The sequence below is a fragment of the Brachycentrus maculatus genome, unplaced genomic scaffold (assembly GCF_059751285.1).
Source record: "Brachycentrus maculatus isolate JH-2025_06_01 unplaced genomic scaffold, ASM5975128v1 h1tg000475l, whole genome shotgun sequence".
Lineage (NCBI taxonomy): Eukaryota > Metazoa > Arthropoda > Insecta > Trichoptera > Brachycentridae > Brachycentrus > Brachycentrus maculatus.
The window spans coordinates 527,976-552,705 of NW_028281222.1; the positions used below are offsets into that span (position 1 = coordinate 527,976).

The 24,730-nt window shown below is 35.1% G+C and overlaps 1 protein-coding gene across 1 annotated transcript in view; it reads right to left on the reverse strand.

Moving 5' to 3' along the window:
- Nucleotides 1-2,147: 2,147 nt before the first annotated feature.
- The window catches only part of LOC148302118 (uncharacterized), a 28,894-nt gene continuing 6,311 nt past the window's right edge, over nt 2,148-24,730 (reverse strand). Inside the window, exons 3-9 of the mRNA XM_088272028.1 lie at nt 16,892-17,137; nt 14,406-14,731; nt 13,711-13,893; nt 11,680-11,908; nt 9,740-9,876; nt 7,148-7,408; nt 2,148-5,872 (exon numbers count right to left, since the gene is read on the reverse strand). Of these exons, the coding sequence (XP_088128154.1) occupies nt 5,675-5,872; nt 7,148-7,408; nt 9,740-9,876; nt 11,680-11,908; nt 13,711-13,893; nt 14,406-14,731; nt 16,892-17,137 (1,580 nt within the window). The 3' untranslated portion in view covers nt 2,148-5,674. The remainder of the gene's footprint in view (nt 5,873-7,147; nt 7,409-9,739; nt 9,877-11,679; nt 11,909-13,710; nt 13,894-14,405; nt 14,732-16,891; nt 17,138-24,730) is intronic.

Here is a 24,730-nt window from a genome sequence, read left to right on the forward strand (position 1 = left end):
GTAATCTGCTACCTGGGTGCTAGGCGATAGTCTGTCGACGTTATTTGAGATGCCTTGTCCGGATTGGCTAGTGTGTCGCTTGTAAAGGCATCGCCAGAAATCTAGAGTTTTTATGCGATCTCAATCTCCAGTTTAGTTTGAGTCATTTCACATATTGGACTATTTTTCATACCGCTCGCACTGTTTTGTTTACTGTTTGGTATTTTATTATTTGAATATATTAGCATTGTATAGGGAATGATACCTCGGAGAGGAAGACTATTTTTAGAGTTTACAATGCTTCTAAAATTGTGAAATACGGAATACTTAATTAAAAATTATTATTATACTTTATTTTTTATGATCAAATGTCATATATGATTTCTTTGAAAATTTCAATCGAAAATATTATTTGGTTTAGAAATTGTGTCAATTTTAAGAAAGCGATATATTTTTGCGCTAATCGCGAAAAACGTCCGCTATAGGCTACAGTCTATTGTTCGAAGCGCCCGACTACAATGTGTTATTAGATCGTTACCGGCATACATAATATGTGAGGTCCGAGAACCCTGGATTATAATCACATACATGAGAAACCAATATATGAACCAATTTTGAAAAATTATTCTTCTCACTATAACTTCACTAAAGACATCTCTTGGTGAGATGAAAAGAAGCTTTTTATTGAGCAGAAACTCTTTTATTAGTATGTGCAGTCCGAATCCTGGATTATAATCACACACATGAAAAACGCCAGAAAATATCATTTTCATTTTTATTATTTTAGCTTATAATTTGACCAGTTAATTTATTTACTACATTTTGAGCGTGTCCAAATACTTGTATTTAGACACACTCAAAATGTTGTAACTCAAATGAATTATTTATTCAACAATTGATTCGGCAGTCACTTTGTGGTAAAATCTATCCATTTTTAATTCATATTTTACTTGGTTTTTACTTAGTTGTTGTTTTATTGTATTAAATGCAATTATTCAAATAAATGTTAGTAAAATTTATGTCATTCAAATGTAATTGTTATATTAAAATTAATAAACTAAAAAGTAGTCTTATATAAGTGTTTTATTTAGGCGCCGTGGCGTAGTTGGGTGGACACTCGGGAGCTAAACTGGCGTCGCGGGTTAGATTCCCGCCAATTGCAAAATGAATTCAAGAAAGATTTATTTTCAATTGGTCTGGGTGTTTGTGATGTATTTTTCACATTTACCTTCCCTATCCTTACTATCCTACCTGCAGACAAGCATCTAAAATTGACGCATTGTGTGTTATTCCTTTAAAAATATATATATATATATATATATATATATATATATATATTATATATATAAATATATATATATATATATATATATATATATATATATATATATATATATATATATATATATATATATATATATATATATATATATATATATATATATATATATATATATATATATATATATATATATATATATATATATATATATATATATATATATATATATATATATTTTTATTGCAATGACAAATATGTTAGTAATTTACAAACCAAAGATAAAAAATGATTCATTTCTAATTTAAGTTTTACTTGGTAAATACAGTGGTAAAACTAAGTAAAAACCAACCATCAAAAAGTGTCGGGTGGTGGACCCATGGTTAGTGTCGCGGACTCGTAAGTCAAGAGTTTCTCGGTTCGAACCCACTCTTCCATAATTTGATACCTATTTCTAATAATGAGCCGCTTAGGCTCACAGAAATAGTATGAAATTGAAGTATATAATAATAAAAGTAAATAAAGTAAATAATAAAAAAAAATATTTTTCTTTAAAAAAAATTATAATAAAAAAAAACCCTTGCAATAAATCGGCTGTCCAAACTTAAAACACAGTAAGGGACATTTTTTTGTAGTACGTTTTTTTGCATTTTTGGACTAAGTAGAATCTACTTAGTCCAAAAATGCAAAAAAACGTACTACAAAGAAAATGTCCCTTACTGTGTTTTGAGTTTGGACAGCCGAAATGGTTAACACACTTCGGACAGGAAGGGTATTTCTACCCACTCAGTCCATTGATGCTTAACACTTTATTTACTAACAAATTTTTGAAAGACTTACCTTAAAAACCAAACAAATTAAAAAAAACAAATATTTCTCTTTTATTTAAAAAAAAAAAAAGACTTTAATTAAAAATGGATAGATTTTAACACAAAGTGACTGCCGAATCAATTAATGAGAAAATAAATGTATTTTTTTCCATCAAAATGTGCAGAATTTGACGAATATATAATATTTTCATAGGTCCCACTATATATTTATATTATATAGCTCATTTGGTGCAATAATGACGTAATTACATTTTTTTTAAATCACGTATATCGCTCACTCCTATCAACAACGTCATATATAAAAAATCGTCAATTTTCAGTTGTGCATGTTTTCAGAATGCTCAGAAAATGTACTACATATATCCCAGCAAAGGTGGCATATTTTTAACTTAATATTTACCCGCCCGCCGTAGCGCAGAAAGTGTCATTTTTGCATTTTGAAGAAAAGGTATCGTTTAATTTTTTTTTTTAAATAAACTTAATATTTTTCAAATGGAGAAAAAAGATTCAGGTTTTACCTAAAAAGATCTGTTGCACAGTAAAAAGGTCAATAAGTGGCTTGATATTTATTTTTAATACATTTTATTATATTTTTAAACTTTAAAAACATTCTCCTTAAAAAAATCAAGTTTTTTGATATATCGCTCACTCCTTTCAACAACGTCATATATCAAACATCGTCAATTTTCAGTTGTGCATGTTTTCAGAATGCCCAGAAAATGTACTACATATATCCCAGCAAAGGTGGCATATTTTTAACTTAATATTTACCCGCTACAGGGCAGAAAGTGTTGTTTTTGCATTTTGAATAAAAGGTATCGTTTGATATTTTTTTTAAATAAACTAAATATTTTTCAAATGGAGAAAAAAGATTCAGGTTTTACCTAAAAAGATCTGTTGCACAGTAAAAAGCGGGTAAATGCAATATTATGCATTTACCCGCTACAGGGCAGAAAGTGTTGTTTTTGCATTTTGAAGGAAATATTTTGTTTAATTATTCATTTTAAATATAATAAATATTTTTTTAATGGAGAAAAAACCTTCAGGTTTTACCTAAAAAGATCTGTTGCACAGTAAAAAGGTCAATAAGTGGCTTGTTAATTTTTTTTAATACATTTCATTATATTTTTAAACTTTAAAAACATTCTCCTTAAAAAATCAAGTTTTTTGATATATGACATTGCTGATAGGAGTGAGCGATATGAACATATAAATAAAGTCACCATATGAACCTGGCCTTAATCTATTAGAGAGTATTTTGTTAATACGTCTTTTGTCCATACTGAGAAATGCGTGTTTGCTTATTTTGTATTCCTTTTCAAATAAAACATATTTACAAATTAGTATAACAGACGCATTTCAAAGCTGTCTCAGTAGCCATTGTTTATGTAACAACTCTCTAAAATTTATGCACTAAAATTGAGATATCGTTGTTTAAAAAAACTATTTTTCTAGAAAAACCTTTGCTTGTTTTGTGCATTTCTTTTAATAATTCATTATCACCTCATACTTTTAGGCATTTTTAGTATTTTTAAAACACTATCCTATCATAGAGCATAGAACATAGAAAAGGGTGATGAATTAGTCATGAGAAAGAACTGTTTTCTTCAAATTATAATTTGTAATTTTATTAGTTATAACGTTTATTTTTTTTTTAGTTATAATTGTGTCGCCTACTTTCAAAATGGTCCAATTTTAAAAGATTTTAAAATAATAAACTCTATCGGAATGCCAATTGCGGGTTTTATTGTTCAAAATATTTACATACTTGAAAACCCTGCTAAGAAATACTTAAAAACAGCGTTGTATTTCAAATTCCGCTATATTCATGGAACTTGCCTTCTGACCCATATCGGCCAATTAGAGAGCGGGGATAGGTCAAAAATTAAGATGACTTCATTATCGGTTAGTGTATTGCATTTTTTTTCAAATACTGAAAAATTTTCTTTAAAAAAATGGGAAAATTCTCTATTTCATAATATTTTATCTAAAGATAGACATATCGCTCACTCCTTTCAAGAACGTCATAAATCAAAAATCGTCAATTTTTAGTTGTGCATGTTTTCGGAATGCCCAGAAAATGTACTATATTCCAGCAAAAGAGGCATATTTTTAACTCAATATTTACCAGCTGCAGGGCAGAAAATATTGTTTTTGCATTTTGAAGAAAAGGTATTATTTAATTTTTTTTTTAAATATACTAAATATTTTTTTAAATGGATAAAAAATCTTCAGTTTTTACCTTAAAAGATCTGTTGCAAAGTAAAAAGTTCAAAAAGTGGCTTGATATTTATTTTTAATGTATTGTGTTATATTTTTAAACTTTAAAAACGTTCTCCTGAAAAATCATGTTTTTTGATTTATGACGTTCTTGAAAGGAGTGAGCGATATCTTTTAAACATAAATGTTGCTCGGAGAATTTTGCATTTTTTGTAAAATTGACTTACATGGATCTGGCGGATTTTGAAAGTAGGCGACACAATTATAAGATTATTTAAAATAACTGCTTCGTTGATTTTACACGTTATAGAGTCTTAATCGTTTATTGGAAAAACTTCAAAAAGGTTATTTTAAAATCTACCAGTAAAATTAACCTCCATATTTCGAGACATCGTTTAAAACATTTTTTGGTCAATTTATCGACTACCAATTAGTCAACTGATCAAAAAGATTTTTCAAAAATAGCTACAATTGAAGAGTTCATAATTTTATCATATATATATATGAGTATTATCCTAAACAGTTCAATGATTCGTTTTGTAATTGAACTGCGATTCATTTAAAAACCGTTATACACTTTAAAAAGAACAGATCATTTTAATATTTCAACAAAATAAAGCCCTGAAAAGGGCTTCTCCAACAACTCAATTATCAATTCAATTTTAATAACAATTCATTAAAATTGTAAACCTTGTCCCTCATTGGGGCACACTTGCTTTAGACCTATGTCCCTCTGGGCTCACATACCTTAAATTTGTGTCCCATGTTCAGGCACACTTACTTTAAGTCTATGCCGTTTTGGGTGCATATACCTTAAATTTGTGCCCCGTATGAGTACACTTCCTTTAGATCTATGTCTTTTTGGGCACACATACTTTAGATTTGTGACCCATGCGTGGGCGCACATATTTAAGATTTGTGTCCCATATGCACATACTTTAGATGCGCCCCAGGTTTAAGCACACTTGCTTTAGGACTATGCTTTTTTGGGCGCACATACTAGATTTGTGTCCCATATGTGAGCATACAAAGTGTAGATTAGTACCCCGTGTGTGGGTGCAAGTACTTTAAATTTACTCCCAGGTTTGGGCACATTTGCTTAAGATTTGTGTCCCACGTTTGGGCGCACATATTTTAGATTTGTGTCCCACGTTTGGGCACACATATTTTAGATTTGTTTCCCAAGTTTGGGCGCACATACCTTAGATTTGTGTCCCAAGTTTGGGAGGACATGCCTTAGATTTGTGTCCCAAGTTTGGGCGCACTTGCCTTAGATTTGTGTCCCAAGTTTGGGCGCACTTGCCTTAGGTTTATGTCCCTCTGGGCGCGATTGCCTTGGATTTGTGTCCATCGTCTGGGCGCCCGCCTAGTGGCTGATGGTGCTGATGGAGGGCGGGGACTCGACCTTGGTGACCAGCAGCGGGATGGTGTCCGTGGACTTGCTGGGCGGCTGGGCGCTGTCGGCGATGCTGCTCGGGTTGTCGGGCGCGCCGGTCCAGGCCGTGTCGGCCTCGAACGGGATGTACGGGAGCACCCGAGTCAGCCGGAAGTATATGAAAATGTGCTGGAACAAGGTTTTTGAAATTGTACATGGGAGCTCTAAGAAGCATATCAGGCAAGAGTCTTCGAGATATCAGACAGACGTATTAAGACATTATCAAACACATACGTGTTAGATAATGTCTCAATAAGACAAAATGCGTCACATATTATCATATATCGCTCACTCCTTTAAACAACGTCATATATAAAAAAACTTGATTTTTCAGGAGATTGTTATTAAAGTTTAAGAATATAATAAAATGTATTAAAAATAAATATCAAGCCACTTATTGAACTTTTTACTGTGCAGCAGATCTTTATAAGTAAAACCTGAATGTTTTTTCTCCATTTGAAAAATATTTAGTATATTTAAAAAATAATTAAACTATACCTTTTTTCAAAATGCGAAAACAACACTTTCTGCCCTGTAGCGGGTAAATATTAAGTTGCCACTTTTGCTTTAATATAGTACATTATCTGGGCATTCCGAAAACATGCACAACTGAACTGAAAATTGACAATTTTTGATGACGTTGTTGAAAGGAGTGAGCGATATATGTAAATAAAAGTAGAATTCAATCCAATCATTTTGGATATATTACCCACAAATTTAAAATTTAAAATGGACTGTCTGCAGTTACAATAAATGAGAGTATATGAGACAGAATAAGGAACAACAGGATGAGGGAAATATGCGAGATGGAAGATGTCGTTAGGTGGAACAGGCACCGAAGGGGACAATGGTACGCGCATGTGAGGAGAATGGAACCAACCAGACTCCCCCACATTGCACTGCACTGCCAACCCAAGGTAGATCACCAAAGAGATGGATCGACAGCTGGGAATCGACATCACAGGAGGCTAATCCCTCTTAAAAAACAGGCCACAAGGCCTACAACAAGATGAAGATGAAGAAGAAGAAGAAGATAAATTATAAAGCTTGTACCTGTAATTTATTAACCTTTTAACCGCGTCAACTTTGTTCTTGAGAGACGCCCGTACGCGGCGGTATTTCGCTGTTTTTAAAATGATTACTTTTATCATGTATATGTATTTAGTTAAGAAACGATTTATTTTCCTAAACAAAAACGTTCAATGGGAATTATTGTGCCTTTTTGGTACTCTATAATACACTTGTGTCACATTATTCTTGAAATATATCGTAATATAAACAAATAAGATCGTAACATAAATAAATCAAAGCTTTGGCTTTTGGCCAATAAATTTGCCGACCGCTGTTATAGGTGTATCAGAAACGTAATTAGACCGAGAAGACCCGGAAGAAGTGAAGCGTTACCATGCCGGTCCAGAGGAAGGCGAAGACGAAGGGCGGCAGGGGCTGGTTGGCGTTCTCCAGCGCCACCACGCCCATGAACCAGAAGACGCAGAAGAGCGGCTGCAGCAGCAGCGCGAAGTTCAGGCACTTGCGCATGTCCCCGACGCCCTCCGGCTCGGCCGACTTCCACGACAGATTGTCCATGGAGAGCGCCGACAGGTCCATCTTCAGGCTGTCGTTGCGGTACAGCGAGGGCTCCCTGGGCTCCAGGGTCTCCAGGATCTGGGAACGACAACATCGTGAGCTTAATCGGTTTTTAGGAATATACTAACGGTTGAAAAGTGAAACATCAGTAAAATGAGATATAAGTCTACCAATATCTTGTGTGTCTTGTCGGTGGAGTTCTTCTTGCATACATTGTTTCTAATCTAAGTAGGTGCTGAGTTTTCAAGAAAAATATGTATATATATATATATATATATATATATATATATATATATATATATATATATATATATATATATATATATATATATATATATACATATATATTTACATAAATTGTATACATTTCTTTAAAATTACAATTATGAACTTTTTTTTTGCAAAGACCCACCAAGCCACTTTGTGTGTCTTGTCAATGGAGTTGTTTTTAATACATTTTTAAATTTTTTTAACCATTTTAACCGATATACACACAAAAAAGAGAGAAAAAATTATGAATACATTCATTCACTTTACAATTTTCATAGAATTAACTCTTGATCATTTACCCATTCCTTTATTTTGCCTTTGTTCCATATTTTATTTTGACCTCTAAGCTCTGTCGGCACAAATTAAAAATGTTCGGAAAGATATATTGCAGAGTTGGACTCGTCATTTATTGTTAATTCTTGGGACTATCAAACCTTCGTTGTGCGTAAATCGTGTATCATGGTTGTGTACTAGAAGATTTGGATATTTTTGTCTAGTTTGTTCTTTTTTTCAGACTTCCATATTCTTCTTCATCTTTGATGAGATGTCAAAAAATAATGTGAAAATAACTCCTGTAATTGAAGATAATCCAGATTTTGTGAACAAGTATTTGGACACACTCAAAATGTTGTAAATAAATTATCTGGTCAAATTATAAGCTTAATAATAAAAATGAAAATGGTATTTTCTGGCGTTTCTCATGTGTGTGATTATAATCCAGGATTCGGATCTCACATACTAATATAAGAGTTTCTACTTGATAAAAAGCTTCTTTACATCTCACCAATAGATGTCTCTAGTGAAGTTCTAGTGATTCATGAACAAGGTTTCTAAATTGGTTCATATATACAGTACTTCCAAGAATTTAAGTAGTGTGGTTGTCAATAATGGGTAGAATTGGTGAATGTTACACGTGTGTAAAGTGATCACTTAAACCAGCCTATGACGGCCGTAAGCCCAGTAAATGCCCAGACTTCCATATTCTTCTTCATCTTTGATGAGATGTCAAAAAATAATATGAAAATAACTCCTGTAATTGGAGATAATCCAGATTTTGTGAACAAGTATTTGGACACACTCAAAATGTTGTCTAGTTTGTTGTTCAAATATATCTTATCAGATATAATTCGTATACTTAGCCTAGTTGAATGAGTAGACATTCCCTTAACCTTATAATAGAAATGTTAGGTACTGTAGAACGGGGCTACTTGAACTTTGATGTGTTACTTGAGCCCAGTACAAAAAAAATATTTAGATCTGTATTTGGTCTACAATAATAAACGTATCGACATGATTCATTGTTTTCCTGACAGGTGACACTTATTGTCACGATACGATCATTATTGTAGACCAAAAAAAGATATAATTTTTTTTTGTACTGGGCTCAAGTAACACATCAAAGTTCAAGTAGCCCCGTTCTACGGTACATAAAGTACTTGAAAAAATATTAGAGAAAGTATTCTTCTTCTTCAAACCTTCATCCGCACCCGATGGTGCATAGGGCAATGCATTGTGTTGACGCAGTGTTCTCTTAATCGTTACTTACATGGAGGCAAGGTGATTGATTACTCCTGCGCTTTGGGGACCAGTCCAGGGTAGTATTAAATAAATATTAGAGTGTTTATCTAATATTTAACTCACCCACCACTGGGAATCGAACCCGGATGTAATTACTAACTAACCATCACGCCGCTTCCCCGGAGGGGTAGGCAGAGAGAATCGAACGCCACACCACTCTGTCTTTGCAAACATTCTTTGCCTCTTCTACATTCATGCATCTCCTCATACATACCCGACGATTATTACGACTCCTGACCCGGCCGCTTTCAAGTATTTGACATACCTGGGATGTAATTACTCTAACATTTATTTAATATTACCTTGGACTAGTCGCTGAAGCGCAGGAGTACGGCAGGTAATGATCAAGATAACACAGTGTCAATAAGATCCAGTGCCCTATGCACCATTGGGTGCGGATAAGGGTTAGAAGAAGTTTCGGAAGCTACAGATGCTTCCATGTACATGTACATATTTTTTAACAAGTATATGAAATTCTGAAGAAACAAAAGTATAAAAAGTGATCTGCTTGATCACGAGTGATGGAATTGGTGGTAAAAATCTAAGAAATGACTTATCCACCTGTCCCGCTGAGCAGCTCCTCATCCAGGAGGACCCCTCTGCTTCATCCAGGTTGTGGGACTTGTTATCCGCATTGCCTTCCCTGCGGGAGTCCACGCTGGCCAGGGAATTGGTGCTCGTGTACTTGCTGGCACCGCCTGGAGACACACATAGACAAAACAATTTTGAATAATCACGTTAAGCATGTGTAAGACGGAGGATATTGTGAGGTGGGGACGACAATGAAGGCGATACTGGAATGAACATATAAACAGAATGTCAGAAGACAGACAACCCTGAAGGACGCAGACCCCCAGGCAGACCTCCGAAAAGATGGAAAGACAGCTGGGAGTCGACATCCCAAGGCGACATGCGGAGGCACAAACAGATCCCTAGGATCTACAAAAAGAAGAAGATGTTGATTCACGAATTCAGAGAGAACTGCCACACTGCTCGTCTTTGCAAGCATTCTTCGCCTCTTCCAAATTCCCGCATCCCCTTATATGTACCAGTCGATTATTCCGACTCCTGACCGGACCCCTTCAAGCATTTGGCACACTCGATGCCTTGCATCATATAAGTAGGCTGAGAAAATATATTCAATTCAATTTCAATTCAATTCAATTTATTCAATAAAAAAATAATATATACACAACAAACAATATTCAAGGCGTATACATATATTAAAAGTAAGCAATAAGACTTAAAGGTGTAGAAGAATCCCGCTTCGGAAAACTCCTTCGGACACATGGAACAGATCAATATCCAATGTGATATTGTTCAACGGTAGCTCTTCCTACAGGCATAACCATCGGCAGGTTGGTCCTGTGTATAGGAATGTGAAACAATGTATGCCGATAATTTCAGGATTATTCATCATACCGCGCAACAATCGATAAAAATGCGTAATCAAATACACATTCCTTCTAGTCTCTAAACTATTGTAGCCAAGCATACTCTGGAGACACTGGGTCGGGTAGAGCCAAGGATAATAGCCGTACTCTCTCATGTAGAGATACCTCAAAAACTTCTTTTGGACTTTCTCTACCATAAGAGAGTACTTAAGCTCGTGTGGCCCCCAAATCATGGAGCCACTCTCGAGTCTACTTCGCACCAAGGAGTTATAAAGAGTTCTCAGCACGCGGGTATTTTGGAAAACCCTGGCAGTACGCAGAACAAATCCTAGCATTTTCAATGCATTACCACTGACTGCCTCTATGTGATCGTGAAATGTCAGGGTGCTCACAAATCTAACGCCCAATAATGCCACAATACTCTGTCTTTGCAGACAATCTTGGCCTCTTTTACATTTATGCCTCATATATACCTGCTGATTATTCCGACTCTTGACCTGACCTTCCTCTGCTTCTACTTCCAACTACATTCACCTCATAAATTAGTTTTCCCATTTTTTTTCACGCATTTGATTCACACGTCCAAACCATCTTAACACACCTTTCTTTATTTGATAGAAAATGCTTATCTCAGCCTATTCTTTTCTTATGTCACCATTGAAAAATCTATCATACATAATTCGGCTGCACATTCATCTGAAAGATCACATTTCGACTGCATTAAGTCTACTTTCATCCTTTGTTTGCCAACTCCATGCTTCACTTCCATACTGAACTGTTGGTACCAGTACTCCATAGTTCGGCTCTGGTTAAGCTTTCAATTATCAATGGACCTTATCTCGCCTTATGATGGACTAAAAGTCCTCATGACCTTGCCTCGCTATGTGTTGGGCCACAATTTCACGCGATTTTGCCTCGCCACACAATGGATTGAAAGACATCACCTTAGACTTCATGACCTCGCCTCGCTACGCGATGAACTGCAAGTTCTCACGACCATACTTCGCCACGCGATATAGCTTGAGTCGCATGACCGTGCCTTGCTAAACGATGGACCACAAGTCCTCACGACCTAGCCTCGCCACGCGATATAGCTCGAGTCCTCACCTTGGGGCTGGGCCAGCCTGCCCTGGGCAGCAATGCGCGCGCGGATGGAGGAGGCGACGCCCTCCTGGCGCTTGCGGCTGACGGCCTTGAGGCCCACCATGGCGATGAGCGTGTTGGCCAGGATGAGCGCCGTGCCGGGCGCCATGAGCCCCAGCAGCATGCCCTTCTCCAGGGACATCCAGCAGTAGTCCTTGGTCTCGTAGCTCTCCATCGATATGGCGTAGAAGAACTGCAACAGATCGGGTCATACACTTATTCATAGGACCCTGATCTGGTCTCATTCAACTCCACCTTGAGTTGAGTGAGACCAGATCAATATATGTAAATTCAATGCGTAAAAAATTATCTCATATAGCGTGAAATTTTTATCATTTTAACCCATCGGCATACAGTGTGCATATTGCTTTGGTACAATTTTCAGGTTTTTGGTGCCAATTAGACAGAAGTTAAGTGAACGCAGAATAAATGCAACTTATCCCACAAAAAATACACATATTCAGTTCAATTTTCAATTCAATTCAATTTATTCAATAAAAAAAATAATATTTACATAACAAACAATATTCAAGGCGTATATATTAAAAGTAAAAGACTTAAAGGTGTAAAAGAATCCCGCTTCGGAAAACTCCTTCAGACACATGGAACAGATCAATATCCAATGTGATATTGTTCAACATAGCGGTAGCTCTTCCTACAGGCATAACCATCGGCAGGTTGGTCCTGTGTATAGGTGAAACAATCTATGCCGACACTGTCTTAGGTAACTATCGGGAACATACAGACCAATGCTCCGGATAATTTCAGGATTATCGATCATACCGCGCAGCAATGGATAAAAATGTGTAATCAAATACACATTCCTTCTAGTCTCTAAACTATTGTAGCCAAGCATACCCTGGAGAAACTGGGTCGGATATCGCTCACTCCTTTCAATAACGTCATATATAAAAAATCAACAATTTTCACTTGTGCATGTTTTCGGAATGCCTAGAAAATGCAAAATCCCAGCAAAAGCGGCATATTTTTAACTTAATATTTACCCGCTACAGGGCAGAAAGTGTTGTTGTTGCATTTTGAAGAAAAGGTATTGTTTAATTATTATTTTTAAATAAACTAAATATTTTTCAAATGGAGAGAAAACATTCAGGTTTGACCTAAAAAGATCTGTTGTACAGCAAAAAGTTCAATAAGTGGCTTGATATATATTTTTAATAAATTATATTATATTTTTAAGCTTTAAAAACGTTCTCCTGATAAATCAAGTTTTTTGATTTATGACGTTCTTGAAAGGAGTGAGCGATATGACGTTGTTGAAAGGAGTGAGCGATATGAACATATGGATAAAATCACCATATGAACCTGGCCTTAATCTATTAGAGAGTATTTTGTTATACGGTCTTTTGTCCATACTGAGAAATGTGTGATTGCTAATTTTGGCATTGCTTTTCAAATAAAACATATTTACAAATAACCATAACAGACGCATTTCAAAGCTGTCTCAGTAGCCATTGTTTATGTGTCAACTCTCAAATTAACATATTTTTACAACATTTTGAGTGTGTCCAAATACTTGTTCACAAATCTGGATTATCCCCAATTAAAGGAGTTATTTTTCATATTATTTTTGACATCTCATCAAAGATGAAGAAGAATATGGAAGTCTGGGCATTTAGGGGGTATAATCCAGGATTCGGGCCTTGCATACAAATAAAAAGAGTCTTTGCTTAGAAAAGTTTTCATCATTCCAGCATAGATGGCTTTTGTGAACTAACATGTACTGGGTCACGAGATTAATCAATAAATCTAGGAGACCCAAAAAGTTTGAGTACTGTGGTGTACAATCATGGGTAGAACTAGTGAATGTTACATGTGTATAAAGTAATCACGTAACCAGCCTATGGTAGGTCAAAAGCTTTGTAAATACCCAGACTTCTTCTCTATCTTGATTCAAATGTTAAAAAATCCTGTAAAAATAACTCCTAAGTATTTGGACACACTCACAATGTTGTGACTATATGATATGGTTCTCACCAAAACGAGGACAGCCGGTATTCCGTACGCGAAGAGGTAGTTGTATCGCAGGTTGGGCACGCAACCTTTGGTGACATTGTCCGATATGACGTAGCAGTAGACCGTGATCCACGACGCGCATACGAGATGCATGTAGTGCAGGAGGAGGGCGATCACTTCACACCTTGCCTGGACCGCAGTGTCCTGTAAAATCAAAAGTGATGATGGATCTTTGTCAGACGGGAGGAATATCTAATTTAACATACTCAACCTATAAAGGATTGTATTAGACTCGTGAAGTGTTTATAACGGCCGATATAATTAATATTTTCATTTCAACAACGTCATATATCAAAAATCGTAAATTTTCAGTTGCGCATGTTTTCGGAATGCCCAGAAAATGTACTATATCCCAGCAAAAGCGGCATATTTTTAACTTAATATTTACCCGCTACAGGGCAGAAAGTGTTGTTTTTACATTTTAAAGAAAAGGTATTGTTGAATTAATTTTTTTAATAAACTAAATATTTTTGAAATGTAGAAAAAACCTTCAGGTTTAACCTGAACAGATCAGTTGCACAGTAAAAAGTTCAATAAGTGGCTTGATATTTATTTTCAATACATTGTATTATATTTTTAAACTTTAAAAACGATCTCCTGAAAAATCAAGTTTTTTGATTTATGACGTTGTTGAGAGGAGCGAGCGATGTGCGTACCTGCACGCCGACGAGCAGCGTCAGGTTGGTGACCAGCAGCGCGGCCACCATGTTCATCTGCACAGGGAACATCTTGCTGGCGCGGAAGCCCTTGCGGCGCAGCAGCGCGGCGCCGGCCGCCAGCAGCGCCAGCGCGCCCGCGCCCGCGCCGCCCACCACAGGCGCGCCCCAGCGCCCGGCCGTGCCGCCGCCGCCGCGCGCGCCGTAGTACACGTACTCCACGCTGTCAATGCGCGCGCGCTCGCGCAGGTCCGGGTCCGACAGCCAGTTGCCGGGCAGCTCCACCTCGGGCAGCGCGTCGGGCGACGAGGACTGCGTCAGGTCGTCTGCAAGAAGGCCACGTGGTCGGGTGAGGGATCGAGCCAACATGCCTGGGTGATGAATCAATATCACTTATTGGTATCTCAATAATATTATTTATTTTATTTATTTCATTGTCCGCCTCCGTAATGTAATGGTCAGCACGCTCGGCTACCGTTCTGGAGGTCCCGGGTTCAATTCCCAAAGGGGGTAAAAATAAATATAAGTGATTTTTTCACTGTTATATTTATTCAATATTACCATGGACTGGTACCTGAAGCGGAGGGCTGATCACCTATCCTTCATAAGTAAAACGATCATGATAACACTGAGTTTATAAAACACAGTGCCCTATGCACCATTGGGGTGCGGATAAGGGTTTTATTTATTTATTTATTCATTTTATTTTATTTCATAAATACAAACATACATATTTATTTTAATTGATATTAGTAATGTTAGTAAATAAGCACTCACCGACTACTTCTGTCTACCGGTTTCGAGACGTACCCGTCTCTTCGTCAGGACATACACTACAATTTAACAATCATGCGAACAACACTACACCACACCCACTTAGTACTATTCACATACACTATCACTGCACATGCAAAACATGCAGAGCGAGTTGTTAGTCCCACCATGCTTTTGGGAAACTAAATAATAAAGTAAAAAATGTAATATAAATATTTTCATTTTTATTATTTTTTTAAGCTTATAATTTGACCAGATAATTTATTTACAACATTTTGAGTGTGTCCAAATACTTGTTCACAAAAACTGGATTATCTCCAATTACTGCGTTGTGTTATTGTTGTCTTTCAGTGTCGTGGTTAGGACTTTGTGCCAGGTTGTGAGATGGGGTTTTTCTTTATTTTTTATGTCCATCGTTTGTTAGGATTGTGATAGGCGTGTATCAAGAAAAAATATATGTGCATGTGTATATACGTATATATATATATATATATATATATATATATACATATATATATATATATATATATATATATATATATATATATATATATATATATATATATATATATATATATATATATATATATATATACTTGTGAAAGGGATCCGAAATAGTGTAGATGAATAATGGTTGAGTGGAAATGCGATGACTGACCATTCTCTGTAAATTCTCTGTCTGCTGTGCTGGTCAGGGTTGTGGGCGTCTGTGTCCGGCCAACGTCGAGTCGGAATCGGATCTAGCTGACTAATTGACCTAAACACTAATCCCTTTCACTGCCTACACTGGGGTACTTCTAGAAAATTTGGTGATGGACTTACAATCTTGTTTATTGTAACTGCAGACAGTTGGTAGAATTCCATATTGAATTGTTGGGTAATAAATCCAAAATAAAACAAGGTTTGTTGGATTGAATTCTACATTTATTTATGCATATGTTAATGCGTGACGCGTTTCTTCTTCTTAGGACATTATCAAACACTGCTTTATAAAAAAAGCTTGCTTGCTAAAACATGCAGTGTTTGATAATGTCCTAAGAAGACGAAACGCGTGACGTATTAACATATACATAAATAAATGCAGAATTGAATCCAACAAACCTTGTTTTATTTTGGATATATTACCCAACAATTACAATCTTGTATTTATTTAGATTGGCAGTGACAGGTATATTGAAAGCTTTTAAATGTAAATTCACAGTAAAATCGGGATACAATTTTATATTGTTTCACATTTTCAATAAATTTCGTAACTTAGTTAAAAAAAAATTGCTTAGCAAGAGCAGATCTGTCAGGAAGCCTAGATGCTTCTGTTTCAGATCTGGGCATGCGGTGGGACAGCTCTCAATGTACCTCGCTTATTACTATAGAGAAGGTCTGTCAGGAAGCCTAGATGCTTCTGTATCAGATCTGGGCATGCGGTGGGACAGCTCTCAATGTACCTCGCTTATTACTATAGAGAAGGTCTGTCAGGAAGCCTAGATGCTTCTGTATCAGATCTGGGCATGCGGTGGGACAGCTCTCAATGTACCTCGCTTATTACTATAGAGAAGGTCGGTCAGGAAGCCTAGATGCTTCTGTATCAGATCTGAGCATGCGGTGGGACAGCTCTCAATGTACCTCGCTTATGACTATAGAGAAGGTCTGTCAGGAAGCCTAGGTGCTTCTGTATCAGATCTGGGCATGCGGTGGGACACCTTCAATAGTAATACCATCTTTATCCGACTCGAAGACCATCATCTCCGGGTCGGGGAAGATGGGCGCGTCCTCCTCCTCGTCGTAGGCCGGCGAGCTGCGGTTGCGGCGCGCCTGGCGCAGCGCGTAGTCCGCGTCGTACGACGCGAAGTAGTCCTCGCCGGGGGGCGCCGCCTCCTCGGGCGGGTACACTCCCTCCGCGGCCGGCCGGCGAGCGCGCCCCCGAGCGATCCCACGCAGCGAGGAGCCGTTCACACTGGCGCCTGGAACGAATTTCAATTGTTCAATTCAAACGAAATTCATGTCCTAAGAATTAACAGTAAATATAGGAGTCGAACACTTCAGTATATTTTCTTCAATGTTTTCAATATCTTTTCAATATGATTTGTCAATATCTTAAATATTCTTCAAAATATAGCACTATATGTTCCTTTTAAATCCTTATCCGCACCCCAATGGTGCATAGGGCACTGCGTCATATAAACGCAGCGTTATCTTGATGGTTTACACATGAAGGAAAGGTGATCAGCCCTCCGCTTCAGGTACCAGTCCAGGGTAATATTGAATAAATATGACAGTGAAAAAATCACTTATATTTATTTTACCCCCCTTGGGAATCGAACCCGGGACCTCCAGAACGGTAGCCGAGCGTGCTGACCATTACACTACGGAGGCGGACATGTTCCTTTTAGTGAATAAAAAAATTCGATTCTCTCTGCCTACCCCTTCGGGAAAGCGGCGTGATGGTTAGTTAGTTAGTTAGTATGAAATGTTTTAATGTAAATATGCTTTAATATGCATTGTCCATTCATAAAAGAAAACAGGGAACTTATATTACATAAGGCGACATCACTATAAGTTTTTCGTCTCTCCTGAAAAAAACGTTTTTTTTTAGTTGATACTCTTTTGATCTAGGTGTGCGATACATAAAACAAATAAGTAATAGACTCTATCAACATGTCATTCAAATTATTTTTTGAGTGAATTTGGTCAATAGTAATGATACGTCATTAAAAACTAATGACCTACAGCAGGCATGTCGAACACGCGGCCCGCGAGCCGCTTGCGGCCCGCGAGTATTAATTTTGCGGCCCGCGGATACCCGCGGTTATATATTTCATTCATTTTAATTCTTCATTGAAATAAATAAAAAATACGGGTACATATCGCTCACTCCTTTCAAGAACGTCATAAATCAAAAATCGACAATTTTTAGTTGTGCATGTTTTCAGAATGCCCAGAAAATGTACTATATCCCAGCAAAAGAGGTATATTTTTAACTTAATATTTACCCGCTACAGGACAAAAAATGTTGTTTTTGCATTTTGAAGAAAAGGTATTGTTTAATTATTTTTTTGAATATATTAAATATTTTTCAAATGGAGAAAAAACCTTCAAGTTTTACCTAAAAATATGTGTTGCACAGTAAAAAGTTCAATAAGTGGCTTGAGATTTATTTTTAATTCATTGTGTTATATTTTTAAACTTTAATAACGTTCTCCTGAAAAATCAAGTTTTTTATTTATGACGCTCTTGAAAGGAGTGAGCGATATGATATTCTTTTACAAAATCATTAAGTTGTATCTATTGTACCTCGTGTGACTGTGATTGATGATAAATTATTCACTCAAAGTTATATAAAAATGAAAATGGGATTTTTAAGTTTTTTGATGTGGCCCGCCGGCGTACCCAAAATACCTAATGCGACCCTTGGTGCTTTTGGAGTTTGACTTTTTTGACCTAAAGCACTTTCCGGATCAATAACGGTTATTCAGAAATGCTGTTAAAATTTGACCTTGTAACTCAAAGACCACACAAAAAAGATTTAAATATAAGAATGAAACTACTTTGTTTTAACCACTTTTTATTGGTACACTTTATCCAACCGGTTTCGACAAGAACTTTGTCATCATCGGGTTTGATGTACTAAATTCTAAAATATTGAAATACTAGTAGAACGAATGAGTGAGGAAAGAACGATAGTGAGGAAAGAAATAATAGTAGAACGAATGAGTGAGGGAAGAACGGTAAAACAAATTTATGAGGCGAATGTTAATGGGAAAAGAAGCAGAGGAAGACCGAGAAAAACATGGCACGATCAGGTATGCCAAATACTTGAAAGCGGTCAGGTTAGGAGTCGAAACAATCGGCGGGTATGTATGAGGAGACGCATGAACGTGGAAGAGGCGAAGAATGTTTGCAAGGACAGAGTGGTGTGGCGCTCTATTCTCTCTGCCTACCCCTGCGGGGAAGCGGCGTGATGGTTAGTTAGTTAGTAAGTTTTTGAAATACTCATAGTTAGGTTATAGTTAATTACCGTTCTCTTACGATACCAAAAACTTCCACGCACTCCGTACACCATATGAAAATATGATTTAAAAAATATGATTTAAAAAACGGGAAAAAACTCCTAAGTGTTATTTTTACTGTGCATTCGGCTGTCCAAATTGAAAACACAGTAAGGGATATTTTTTTGTAGTACGTTTTTTTTGCATTTTCGAACTAAGTAGAGTCTACTTAGTCCATAAATGCAAAAAAAACGTACTACAAAAAAATGTCCCTTACTGTGTTTTAAATTTGGACAGCCGCATTGCGCAGCGAATACAAAATTTAAATCGTCATCACCGAGATCTTCAGACTGGTGATGATTTCAGTAACGATGTTTCAACACATTATTCTTAATTTTATAGGTAATGCTTGCATTATTTACTTATTTCATCCTTCGAACTTTTACCATGCGTCATTTCATTCGTGTGGAGATCGCATTTCGACCGCATTTAGTCTTTTTCGTCAATATTTGATTATTATTATGAAAAATATCAAGACTGAATGCAGTCGAGATGCGGTGTTTTAGACGAATGTGCGGCAAAACCTTGTATGATAGATGTGCGAATGGTGATAAAAGGAAAGAATGCAAGGCTGAGATAAGCATTATCGATAAAATTAACACCCCTCCCAAAATTAGTCCGTTACAACGAGATTTTACTTAACTTTATTTTTGTTTTTTGTTTAATAAAATAATAATAATAATTTAAAACGAAAAAACATCTCAATTTGCTGTTTAAAAAAATTCTAATGATTATATCGTTATATCGAGGTTTTACTGTACAAATCGCTCACCTTTCAAAAACGTCATATATAAAAAATTGTCAATTTTCAATTGTGCATGTTTTCGGAATGCCCAGAAAATGTACTACATCCCAGCAAACGCGGCATATTTTTAACTTAATATTTACCCGCTACAGGGCATAAACCGTTGTTGTGCATTTTGAAGAAAAGGTATTGTTTAAAATTTTTTTTTAAATAAACTAAATATTTTTCAAATGAGAAAAAATATTCAGGTTTTACCTAAAAATATCTGTTGCACAGTAAAAAGTTTAAAAACTGGCTTGATATTTATTTTTAATACATTTTATTATATTCCCTTTCCTCTCCTTTCCTTCTCCTTCCTGCCAAATCTATTATTTTATATAATACCCTTTTTTGTTTAATCTCTGAATTTTTTTCAAATAGTTTTATAACATAAATGTGGAATTGTTTAATTGGATTTTTTTAAACGTAACTATTTTTTGTTAATGTAATGTAATGTTTATTATTGTTATTATTATATAATTTTATATATGTAAGCTGTACAATTCCCGAATAAATCAAATAAAAAATAAATTCTCAAACTTACAAAACGATCTCCTGAAAATCAAGTTTTTTGATATATGACGTTGTTGAAAGGAGTGAGCGAAATGAAAAACACATCCAAGTAACAAGTTTGAGCCTACGCGTAAAAACCTGAATTAGTATAAATTATAATGGTATTTGAAAGGATATAATAAAAACGGGTAATTTGCTAAATAATAAACAGTGGCGTACGAGCGACAAATACTTGGAAAAATGTGTTTGTACAAAAGACGCAGTAAGTGCATAAACATGGCCGTAATTAAAGTACCATTAAGGGTAGTATGACTAATGAATATGTTGGCGATAGATGCCTTTGTTCTCAGTATAATAAGGGAAAATATACAAAGGGTGCGTTGATTTAAAAATATTTAATAATATCGATAATGCTTATCTCAGCCTTGCATTATTTCCTTATTTCATTGTTCGAACTTCTATCGTGCGTCGGTAAATAGCCGATAAAAGTCATCATATCCGTGGGTATTGCCCAGGACGACTGCTTCGTTTCGGACTCCACATTTTGTAAATAATATTCATTCAAACCCTTATCCGCACCCTATGGTGCATAGGGCACTGCATCATAAAAACGCAGTGTTATCTTGATCAATAACACATAAAGGAAAGGTGATCAGCCCTCCGCTTCAGGTACCAGTCCAGGGTTATATTGAATAAATATTACAGTGAAAAAATCACTACTTATTTGACCCTCCCTGAGAATCGAACCCGGAACCTCCAGTATGGTAGTCGAGCGTGCTGACCATTACACTACGGAGGCGGATATTATATTATTTACGGAGGCGTGTCCGTAAATAAACAAAAAAAAGTGGAACTCATTTTTAACGATGTCTGTCTTCTGTTCATCAAACCCTTATCCGCATCCCGACGGTGCATAAGGCACTGCATCATTTAAACGCAGTGTTATCTTGATCGTTATATGATGCAGTGCCCTATGCACCATCGGGTGCGGATATGAGTTATATATATACATATATATACATATATATATATATATGTATATATATATATATATATATATATATATATATATATATATATATATATATATATATATATATATATATATATATATATATATATATATATATATATATATATATATATATATATATATATATATATATATATATATATATATATATATTTTATTTTATTTATTTTATTTTATTTTTATTTTTAAACTTCATGTACAGAAAATAAAAAGTACATTGGCGGGCTTATTGCTAAAAAGCAATATCTTCCAACCAACCAAAGACGGACTAGTGATATTGATCAAAACGTTTGATACCATATATAGCCGTTTGCAATCAGTGGGCAGATAGTACTTGAACATTTAAAAAAAAACATAAATTACAAATTGACATTTAAAAAAGAAACATAAATTAACAAAAGACGATAATAAGGAGGGCAAAGGAAGAAGGGAGATTAGGGAAGGAGGTAGAGGGAGGAGGTTTGATCGACAGTTAGGATTCTAATGACAGATAGTAATGTCTCAGACGTTTTTAAAAGTTAATACATATTATTGTCTGATGTAATAGATTTTATCAAAAAACTAAAAACAATTAATTAACAATTAGACAAAAAAGTATTCTAGGATTCTAATGATAAATAGGTAGAATTCGGTAGCAAGTTTAAGAAAGAGAGGAGGGGTCATATATATATATATATATATATATATATATATATATATATATATATATATATATATATATATATATATATATATATATATATATATATATATATATATATATATATATATATATATATATATATATATATATATATATATATATATGTATATATATATTTTTATTAATTTTTTTTTGTCCGCCTCCGTAGTGTAATGGTCAGCACGCTCGGCTACCGTTCTGGAGGTCCCGGGTTCGATTCCCAAGGGGGGTAAAATAAATATTAGTGATTTTTTCACTGTCATATTTATTCAATATTACCCTGGACTGGTACCTGAAGCGGAGGGCTGATCACCTTTCCTTCATGTGTAAACAATCAAGATAACACTGCGTTTATATGACGCTGTGCCCTATGCACCATTGGGGTGCGGATAAAGGTTTTATTATTACTTATTTCTTGATTTGGCGTTTAATTTATAGAACTCCGTTTTAATTTATGTATTTATTTATTAATAAAACACAAAAAATCTGTGTTTGATTAAAAAATAATACATAAAATAAAAAAAAGTAATTAATACGTAAAATATAATTAAAGTAATAAAAAAAACTAAAAAGAGTAATTAATACATAAAAATTAATACATTAAATAAATCAAAAGGAAGGAATGCAAAGCTGAGACAAGCATTATCAATAAAATTAAAGGTGTGCTGAGATGGTTTCGACATGTAGAACGAATGAGTGAGGAAAGAACGGTAAAAAAAAATTATGAGGCGAATGTAATTGGAAAAAAGGAGTAGAGGAAGACCGAGAAAAACTTGGCACGATCAAGTATGCCAAATACTTGAAAGCGGTCAGGTTCAGGAAAGCAGAGTCGAAACAATCGGCGGGTATGTATGAGGAGACGCATGAGCGTGGAAGAGGCGAAGAATGTTTGCAAGGACAGAGTGGTGTGTCGTTCTATTCTCTCTGCCTACCTTGCGGGGAAGCGGCGTGATGGTTAGTTAGTTCAATAAAAAAGTCTTCATAGTAACAAGTTGGATAATCTATCCACTCTGCCTGCCCCTACGGGGAAGTGGCCTGACGGTTTTGATAAGTTGGATAAGTAAGGCTCAAAATATTTTTTTTTTCTTCGAGCGTCTGAAATGTAGCTTGGATATGATGACCATTGTCGGCTATTTACCGATATTTTTAAATATTTTTAAATCAAGCACCCTTTGTATATTTTCCCTAATTATACTGAGAACAGAATTATCTATCGCTAACATCTTCATTAGTCATACTACCCTTAATGGTACTTTAATTACGGCCATATTTATGCACTTACTGTAACTTTTGTACAAACACACTTTTCCAAGTATTTGTCGCTCGTACGCCACTGTTTATTATTTAGCAAATTACCCGTTTTTATTATATCCTTTCAAATACCATTATAATTTATACTAATTCAGGTTTTTACGCGTAGGCTCAAACTTGTTACTTGGATGTGTTCTTCATTTCGCTCACTCCTTTCAACAACGTCATGTCAAAAAACTTGATTTTCAGGAGATCGTTTTGTAAGTTTGAGAATTTATTTTTATTTTATTTATTCGGGAATTGTACAGCTTACATATAAAAAATTATATAATAATAACAATAATAAACATTACATTACATTAACAAAAAATAGTTACGTTAAAAAAAAGCCAATTAAACAATTCCACATTTATGTTATAAAACTATTAAAAAATATTCAGAGATTAAAGAAATATAAAATAAAAGATTTAGCAGGAAGGAGAAGGAAAGGAGAAGAAAGGAGAGAATATAATAAAATGTATTAAAAATAAATATCAAGCCACTTTTTAAACTTTTTACTGTGCAACAGATCTTTTTAGGTAAAGCAGTGCCCTATGCACCATCGGGTGCGGATTTGTATTTGCCAAATATTTGTCGCTCGTACGCCGCTGTTTATTACTAAGCAAATTACCCCCTTTTCATTATATCTTTTTAAATACCATTATATTTTATATTAATTTAGATTTTACGCGTAAGCTCAAACTTGTTCCTTGGATGTGTTTTTCATTTGTACAGTGTAACCTCGATATAACGAATCTTAAGAAGTTTTCAATATTTTATTTCTTTGAAAAAAAAAACAGTAGACTTATTCAGTATTTTTTTCGTTTAAAATTATTATTAATATTTTATGAAATAAATAAATTAAAATAAAGTTAGTAAAATCTCGTTAAAATGTACTAATTTTGGGATTAAAGCCCGTTTATTTTATCAATAATGCTTATCTCAGCTTTATATTTTTTCTTTTATCACCATTCAATATGTATCGTACATAGTTTTGCCGCACATACATCTCAGAGAACGCATTCCGACTGCATTCAGTCTTGATATTTTTCATAATATTGATCAAATATTGATGACAGTAGACTAAATGTAGTCGATATGTGATCTATAGACCAATGTGCGGCAAAACGACGCACGATAGAAGTTCGAACAATGAAATAAGGAAATAATGCAAGGCTGATAAGCATTATCGACATTTAAAATATT